This window comes from Nestor notabilis, unplaced genomic scaffold, assembly GCF_000696875.1.
Source record: "Nestor notabilis isolate BGI_N333 unplaced genomic scaffold, ASM69687v1 scaffold11977, whole genome shotgun sequence".
NCBI lineage: Eukaryota > Metazoa > Chordata > Aves > Psittaciformes > Psittacidae > Nestor > Nestor notabilis.
This window is the reverse complement of record NW_009935184.1, coordinates 42,314-51,831: the sequence shown is the minus strand read 5'-3', so window position 1 is coordinate 51,831 and position 9,518 is coordinate 42,314. Positions and strand designations below refer to the sequence as shown.

Genomic DNA, 9,518 nt, shown 5'->3' with positions numbered 1-9,518 from the left:
TAAAAACATTATATTTATTAAAAAAAGGAAATAAAAGTATTTTGTTGTGAAGCGCTGTTAATGTTTGAAACATGAGGAAATTTTCCAAACAAAGCAACTTTGAGAGAAAAAAAATGTTATGTTTAATTTCTTCACGTTTCAATGAGACTGAAACCTAGGCAGTATTTTGCTTTGACCACATCTTCATTTTTCCTGTTGCACTCTATTTTTTCTTCCCCAGTGTATTCATAGCTAGATCCCTTTCCTCCCAGGACTTTGTTTCACCAAGAAAAGGAACTTCAGCTTGGTTCAATCCTCCTCTTCAGGCACAATTATTTTCCTGGTTCCTCTGCAGACAAAGCACCTCTGTCCGTGTTCAGACATTCTCTACCCCACTATTCCCACTCTCCTTATATGTGAGTGTATTCGTGAGCCACATTTTAGTATCTGCTGTCAGAAAGAATACAGATTTGTGGTGTGCAACATCTCTGACAAGTCCTGCCAGCGCATGTGTTCATCTAATGCAGAGGAGCTGAACCTTCCTGGACAGGACGCTATTAATCTTCTCCCTGCAGTGGGCAAGCATTGCAATCTGCAATCCACTCCTTGCCTGTGCCGATGTAGTACGGGTGAGGCCCCTGCACCAGCCTTGATGCTGGCCTTATAGGCAACTAAACGAATACTTTAAGTCCTGACTTACGAGATCTTGGTATTATATTAGTTCCTCCTCCCACTAGAGATAACACAGTGCAATGAACATCTGAGGAAGGTCAGAGCCCAGGGCTAACTGATGGTTCTCCTAGCTGTGCTGATCAGGAGTGGCACGGTGGGGCTCTGGCAATGCCTATCACGGGCAGTGGGAGTGGGTTTAGTTCCTGCACGGGGAGGATTGGGGCTGCTGAGTAAAGGACTCCTTGTGAGGCAGCAGGGATAGGGATGGGGGTTTAGAGGGGAAGCTGGTCCCAGTCAAGTAGACTGTTGTAGCTGCGAAGACGTGGGTACTGAAAACTGCCAAATGGGACCACAAGCTGTCTCCCCATGTTCTGGCTAGGTTAGGCCTGTCTTCAGAGGCAACATTAGGCAGATCAGGTGTCAAAGCAAGCAAAGGGTGTGTGCTATTATAGGAACGCAAACTCTGGGTGCCCAAACATGCAGCTATTACTTCGCATGCCTGCTGAATTCCTATGTCATAAGAGTTAATTCAGCCAAACATGATGATTTAGCTATAACTCATTTTTGGTTTTTCTTTTGTCATTTGTATGGACATGAAAAGAATTAAGTAAAACCTAGATTTGAACCTTGTATCTCATCCTTTCTGACCTAGATTCAAATGAAAAAAGAAAAGATTTTTAAGGCTTCCAATCTCAAAAATGCACTGCAAAGAGAATTAATTTCCTGACTAATGTAGGGGTCATGAAGACAGTGCTTCAGTTCTGCTTACATTGATCCATCAGACTAGAAGGTCACTAAAAAATAGTCTTCTTTAATCATGAAGGTAGTTTTTAGGTTAAGGATGGGGACATGATGTGCCTGGAGTAAAATGGCCCTTCGTCTAGGACTGGGCTTTGATATTTCTCACTGTGTGCTTACACATGAAGCTCTGTTTCAGAGGGGACTTTTGAATCTTACCGTTACAGAAATAAATACTCACAATAAGCATCCTCCTGTTTACTAGGTATTTGAGAACACTTTCCTCTCTAGGGGACCAAAGCACTGTCATAATCACCAGGGGCTGAACTGGGTAGAATTGGAGTTGATCTGGCACAAGACACCTCTTTCAAGGGCAGGCATAAATGACATGGCAAGGGGATTGGAACTAGATGATTTTAAGGTCCCTTCCAACCCAAACCATTCTGTGATTCTATGATTTTTTGCGTATTACATTATTTCAAAAAGTCAGTGCTTTGTGTAAGTAAATTTGCCTGAAAATGCAAAACCCCATCCATAATTTGAGTGAAAAGAAATAATTTCTTGCATAGACCCTTCACTTCTTTCTTCCCTTCACAGCTTTGTTTTTGAACATTTCCTATTTTCTCAGTGCTCAATATTCACCTCTGTGCTAAAAAAATGTTCTTTTAGTGATTTTCCTTTTGGTCCTTTACCTTCAGATCCATCATTAATGGTGTCCTGGAAAGAAGAGAATTACCTGTATGACAGTGGCTATGGTAGCACAGTAGGTAACTAACATCACAATACCTCATGTATTTCTGAGAAGGTTTTATTGTTGTCTAAGGCTATTACTTTAAATGTCTTCTCTTTAATTCCCAGAGCTGCTGGACAGTAAAACATTCTGTCGTTCTCAGATTTCTATGACGACACCTAGTCACCAGCCTCCTGGTAAGGAACTTGTAATTATGTTGTTAATTGTTTTGTCACTTGTCCCAGAGCTACCGACCTGTAATCGTCTCTGTAGTCTTCTGTTGTAGGACTGAATCTGAGCCTCCAGTAATTTTGAACTAAGCAATGCCCCATCCCTGGCAGTGTTCGAGGCCAGGCTGGACGGGGCTTGGAGCAGCCTGGTCTAGTGGAAGGTGTCCCTGCCCATGGCAGGGGGTTGGAACTAGATGATCTTTCAGGTCCCTTCCAACCGAAGCTGTTCTGTGATTCTATGAATACTGATTCTGACAGTTCTTTTAGCTGTCATTTTGGTAATAGCTTGCTTTAAAGAAATGCTTCTCTCTGAGAAAAAAGGAAGATCAAATAATCTGCAATCTCCACGTCTTTTAAAGTGACTGAGTCAAAGGGGAAGGTGTTAGTGTCAGAGAGACGAGACGTACACTTTTCTGTGGTGCAGCTGAGTATGGGTAAATGAGTGCCCTGTTCCTCCCCAGAAGTGACTGTGTTTCCCTAGGGAGTGAGTGGTTCATGCTTAGCAGATTGCTAGGTTTGGGGCTGGGTTTGGGAAGCCACAGGGCAGGCACCAAGCCCTCTGCCCAACTGCACCATAAGAAGGGATTCCTGGTGGCACCTGCCTTAATGGAGAGCAGGGTGGGCACCCCATGCCCCTTCACCCGTGCACCGCGCTTCCACAAGGCAGAGATACAACCTGCCTGCCAAAGGGCAAGAGAAAGAGCAAACCTGTTTGCTATAGTGCCCAGTGGAAGGCAGGTCTTTCTTAGAAGGCTGGATGAACAGACCTGGGAGAGAAAGCAGTGAGAGCCATGGGAGGATGAGAAAGGCAAGCGCACTGCGGTAGGTACAGCCTCGCGAGTGCTGCCTCTGTGCTGGGGGCAGCCCTGCGCCACTATAGCACAGCCTCTGTGCCTGCCTGTTTGCTGCATCCCCTGGCCTCCCAGCAACAGCCAGACTTGCCAAGCGACTTACAGTTTAAACCAGTGCACTCAGCCAGAAATTTAAAATTAAAAAAAGAAGAAAAAGAGAAAACCTGACCAGAAGAAAGCCACCGAACCTTAGAACACCTCAAGCGCTCTGTTTGCTTTCTCTGCCACCTCCACCCACTCTCACAAGATAGCTACGAGGATTTTGGAGCTCTCCGACAGGACTGGAGACCTGTCAAGATCCTAGCACTGTGTGTTTACCTGCTGACTGCTTAAGCCTAGAGCTAGGGTGGCACGCCAAGGGCACAGCCTCCTGTAAAAACTGAATTTGTATATCCCGTAAAAAAATGGCTCATTCCTGAATCATATGCAAATACTGTGCAACCTTTTGTCAAAAGTTTTGCAAGACAGCTTTGTTGAAACTGCATCGTAACTCTTCTCATCTGTCAGGCCCCAGCCTCCTAACGTGGCGTGTTTGAAACCAGTCTTCCCATAGGAGCAGGGGCAGAGCAGGAGGCTATTTACACAGCTGAAATCCAGAATAAATCACCAGCTAGGCAGAAGGCAACTGAACTTCCAAGAATAAATCTCCAGCTAAGTGGAGCATGACAAACATTTGCAAGTGAATTGTGGGATTTTAAAATGAGACAGATTTATGTAAGAGGGCAAATAAGGGCCTGGTCCTGCTGTCCTTGCTTGGGGTTTGCACGGATTTTGATAACATCAGGGGAATCATAATCTGAGGAAAGGCAGTAAAATAAACCTTATTTTGCTTTCCCTCTCCAAGCTGAGTGAGGTTCAGGCTGTTTTCTGCTCTTCTTCTTGGGGGTTAAGGACAATGATCGTGTCAGGCTCAGAATAGTGGAAATTAGGCTTATCCTCACTGACCTGCTCAGTTTATATTTCCAGTTATGTATGAATAAAGTGAGTGTGTGAATAACTTTGCATCTACCTTTTCACATGCAGTCATTGCAGTGGCTTGTGCAAATCCAGCAAGTTTCTATGCAAATGAATATTTCCTGTGAGTCATTTTCCCATGCAAATACCCAGTTTCCATGAAAAGTATGATAATCATGCATTCATAGAAGCTGGGAAAACATGCGTGGGACCTCAAGCTTCACTTCATGGAATTCAAGCACAAAGCACGCTGAAAAGCAAACACAGAACGGGCTCCCTCTCAGGACTATCCCACAGATTTTGCGAGTCTTAGAGCGATCAGATGAAAGCTATGCATTAATGACAAGAGCAGAGCCAGGCTGTGGTGGTTTGAGGGCAGGAGGGTTGAACGTGCAGACTGCGAGGTAGGTTACAGCCATGAACAGGCGGGACTTTCTTTTCCTTCATTTCTGAAGAAATACTTGTGCCAGAAACCCTGTTCCTCCTCTGTCTGGCTGCAGGTGATAAAGTACCATTGATGAGAAATGGCTTGTTCCTATGGCTCTGAGCCATGGAACAATATATGCATGTCCAGCTGCCAAAAACGCCCACCAGTGCAGCCCTGTTCCCCCACCCGCAAACAACAATGCTTTGCCAGTTCATTACGTTTTAGTCAGGTAGGTGTTCCATGCATTGGTACCAGCGCATACATTTCACATTAGATCACCACTTCAGAAACAAATAAGCCCCCAAAGATACATGCTTCTGCAAAGACTAAGACATAATGGGACAATTCAGGATTCCTTTTATAGACATGATCGTCTTATTTTTCTCTCTCACACACATAACATAAGGTGAGGTATTTGTTAATCAAATTTAGGTTTCAAAAGCCAAATGTTTACCTCTGGCTTCATTCTTTATTCATCAATGGTCTCTTTATGAAGTGTGCTGATTAACATACAGCACAGAAAACAAAACTCTCCCCCTTCCTCCTCACTTAGATTACCTTCTTGTTAGTGATTATCTTTAAAAGAGATATTTGTTCTTTTTTTGTGGTTTTATTTCTTTCAACCTGCTAGTCAACGGAAAGCCTTTAATCAAACTTACAAATAGGTTTCATTTTCCTTCTCTGCAGAGTCTTCAGATGTGAAAAAATTGCAAGATCATATCCCGAAGTCCCACACCAAGAAGCACAGTAAGTCGACATCTGTGTTTAGAATGGCTGAAGGAAAAGAAACACATTGAAAGCAAATCCCCTTCAGGAGAGAAAAAGGAGCATTTCAAAAGCAAAAGTGGTTAAGTTGTTACTGTGATTGAATCGTCCAAGGATCTGACTGTTTCTAGTACTGTTTGCTTATCATGATTTTTGAGTCAGTATTGTTATGCCTTTCAAATTTTTATCAGTGAGGGCTTATGGGGAAGAAACCAGAAACCAGTTGCCTCTGCCCTGTGTTGAGCTGGGCTGGTGGGCTGGAGTAAAGGAATGATGACGGAGACCCAGGATTAAGTCAGGAAGGTCTGTGTGCGCGCATGGCCATGCTCATGTCCATGCCTGCCGGGGGCAGCATGCCCCAGAGACCCTGCTTAGAATCTTCTTGCAGAACTTCTCATGCATGTCATAACAGGCAAGTACCTGCCCCTCAATCCTGCCACTTTTTTCCCCTCTGATCTGACAGTCTTCCCACTCCTCTCACCTGCTACTTTTGATTCAGCCGGATTCTGAAGACATGTTACCATAACTGTGATTTCTGGACATAGTTCTGTTATGTACTTTACTGAGATTTTAATGCTGAAAATATCTTGTGCATGTCTTTTGCATCCTGCATTATTCCTTATCTATATTAGAAAATGTTAATATCGGACCTTTGCTGCATTTTGTACTATTTGATTTCATCCTGTTTTAATTTGGTCTCCAGGTTATCTGTCTCTTCCTGACTCCTCTTCTTACCCTGCTCTGTGACTTTGCCCAGCCAGAACTCCCGAACTTCTTATCTGCAGACAGATATCTTGCTGCTTTTTTTTTTGTTGGTGTGTGTGTGTCTATCAAGGTTGCTAATGAAAGGATTAGGTAGGACTTGTCTGAAGACACACCTGTGAAGATCTGAGGTCACTTGGCTTGTGCAGCTTAGAGAAGTCCAAGAGGTGACCTCACCGGAGCCTACAGCTTCCTGAGGGAGGGCAGTAGAAGGGCAGGTGCTGATCTGCCTCTGGTGACCAGTGGTGGGACACAAGGAAATGGAATGAAGCTGCATCAGGGGTAGTTCAGATTGGACATTAGGAAAAGTTTCTTCACTGAGAGGGTGGACTGTCACTGGAACAGTCTCCCCAAGGAAGTAGTCAGAGCACCAAGCCTCTTAGAGTTCAAGGAGTGTTTGGATGAAGCTCTTAGTCATATGGTTTAGTTTTAGGTAGTCCTGTGAGGAGCGGGAAGTTGGACTCAATGATCTTTATGAGTCCCTTCTGACATGAGATAGTCTATGATTCCAAGAACTCAGTCACAGCCTTGTCACGTGGAAAAGGTCACCTTGCCATGACGGGCTAATAATTTCCAGTTTCATCAGTACTGCTCTGTATCATGATCTATTGATTATGTTAAGCATGTCCAGATAGACTAGGTCCACCACAACTTGTTGATTCTAGAAAACAATTATAACAAAGAAACATAGCAATTTAATTGATGTTGCACTGTACACGATTTTCTGTTTACTTTCACATCTTCGACTAGCTTATTTCCTTCTTAATTTGGTCTAAATACCCTTGCATGCTTTTGAAGTCAGGCCAAACAACTGCTATCTTTCTGGCCGACCTCGCCACTGTGTTTGTTATTCTTCATTCATAAACTACTACATCTGACTTGCTTGATTTAATATTTTGCTTTTTGACCTGGACTTTCTGGTGCCGTCCCTACAGTAACCGTGGGAGGGATTTGCACTTAAACTAGGAGGTCTACCTGATGAACTTAGAGATCTGGTTTTGCCTTTTCTAACGTTGTCAAACTTCTTTAAAAGCTTTTCACATGCAACATTGGCTGGCCAGTTTTGTCATTATCCTTCTATCTATTCTACAACTTCTTCTTTAAGTCTGCTTAAGAGATGTGGGACCAATACTCATTGATGTCGAAGAGCATTTCACCTCCTTTGCCTTCTGTCTGTCTTCTAAAATCTTATCTTGGCTCTTTCACATATCACATGATAATATCAGGTTATATGCCATGCTGTAGAAGAATATCAGGAAAAATGGGTAAATGAGATGAGGGGAAGACTTAAGCATGTTATCTCCGGGGCAGAAACAATGCCAAAGGCAGGAGGAAGCAGTGGGTGGTTTGGATTCTGCTGCTTCTGGTTGCTGGGGCTCCTATCTGCCGCCATGGGGCTCAGACTGCTGAAGGCTGACACTTACCTCCAACCTCAGTGTAAAGGCTGTCAGTGTTTTTTGGCTATCTATCTCTGAGGTGGGGGTCCTGCACTCCAAAACTATTGCCTGTCCCTACCAAGTGGTCACCATCTGTAGGTTACACACTGTAAGAGCGTGACATAAAATGGCAAGCATAAGCTGGAAGGCTCTTTAGATACTCCTTCCTCCTGCCTCCTGTCCTCTTTCAGACCCTCGAGGAACTCATCTTTGGGAATTTATTCGAGATATTCTTCTCAATCCTGAGAAAAACCCAGGATTAATCAAGTGGGAAGATCGGTCAGAAGGTGTCTTCAGATTTTTGAAATCTGAAGCTGTGGCTCAGCTCTGGGGAAAGAAGAAGAATAACAGCAGCATGACTTATGAGAAACTCAGCCGGGCTATGAGGTGAGCAGAGATGTTGTGGCAGAAGACTGAGGCATGTAAAGAGACTACCTGAATGGAGAATTTGTTTGACTTTTAAAAATGAATTTTCAGCAGCACCAATTGTTTTCTTTGACAGCTATTTCCCAATAATTTTGAGATTGTAACATTATGTTCTTCTGTGTCTTTCCTTTCCCCTCCTATTTCTGTACACTATAATATATGTAACATACATATGTGTTATATATATATATAATATACATTCTGTTGCTCTCCACCCAAACAACCAGTGTAGGAAGGAAACACGGATGTAGCAAGCTGAAAGTTCACATGCTGCTAAACCAGGAAGGCTTAAATGGGCCAGTAATGGCTGGACACCTTGTTATTTCCATCACTGTTCAGAAACCAGACATACCACCATCCATTACCTTAAAAAAGTTTTACAAAATCAGTGAGAGGATTTTCTTTGCTCTCTGCTTTAACATTTTGAGCATTTTTCCATACTCTTTAGAAGTTCAAAATGTATTTTCAAGTGGAAGCTGACGTTCTCTACTGGTCTGATTTCAGGTGCTGACTTACCTGGAAAAAAATCCCCATGAAATCTCATAAGAATATGTAATAAACATAGCTATATGCTATGACCTGAAATATAGTGAAATTCAAACTCAGAATGTAACTAATATAAAGAAAAAAGAAGACATCAATTTTTTCTTCTCTTTCTGTTATAATAATCTTAGGTATTATACGTATCAATAGAAAATAAAGACTTTTCAGCTAGCTGAGGGATTGCCTAGTTGGCAGTGGCCTTTTAGGACCTTAGGTGAATGTAATGTTAAATCTTTCTCTATGTTTTTATTTCAACAGATACTATTATAAAAGAGAAATCCTGGAGCGTGTGGATGGTCGGAGATTAGTGTATAAATTTGGAAAGAATGCACGTGGCTGGAGAGAAAATGAGAATTAAGATGTCAAGAAATACCATTTAGAACACCTGGATGTAAATATTCAAAGACTATTTTCTTATATTTATGTACCAAACTAGGGTGAAAAGCCAATTCTACTTCTGTCGGGAAGAAGGAACATTATCATTATTGGTGTTAAAATTATTTTATTTGAAGTATGTCCTGTATGGGGAAAAAATGTACACAGTTTTCTGTGATATAAGTTAACATTATAGAATTATGATTATTTTTCCCTTCTTGTGAAGTTTTTCTCTTTTTTTTTTTTTAATCATACAGGCATAATGTGATTTATGACTTATGCAAAGAAAGGGAAGGAGCTAAATACTAGGGCATTTAGGGAGTATGATAACCTACTTTGGAAGGCAACTGTAAGTGGAGGAAACAGTAAAGCATCTCTGAGCCAAGTAGTCTTCTTCCATAGTCAGCTGGAATATAGCTTCCATTGGCCGATACTGCTTGTTCCTCACCTCCTCTGATTTCTGAGTATTTTAACACTTTTGCTGGCTTCTAGTTGCTTTTGTTGAATCAGATGATGGGTTCCTCTTCAGCTAGCTTATCCTAGCCACTGAGAGCAGTGGTGCTGCAATGTGGCTGTCAGCATTTATTTGGAGAACCAATCCTGCTTCCTCCACTGGGACCTTCTTCAGTA

General features: G+C 42.5%; 1 protein-coding gene across 1 annotated transcript; it reads left to right on the top strand.

The window, feature by feature from the left end:
• Positions 1–2,090: 2,090 nt before the first annotated feature.
• Positions 2,091–9,101, top strand: EHF (ets homologous factor). The gene is made up of 5 exons (XM_010017721.1): positions 2,091–2,156; positions 2,248–2,316; positions 5,269–5,328; positions 7,736–7,931; positions 8,772–9,101. The coding sequence occupies exons 1-5, from the start codon at positions 2,099–2,101 to the stop codon at positions 8,869–8,871; spliced, it is 483 nt and encodes a 160-aa protein (XP_010016023.1). The 5' UTR covers positions 2,091–2,098; the 3' UTR covers positions 8,872–9,101.
• The last annotated feature ends 417 nt before the right edge of the window (positions 9,102–9,518 follow it).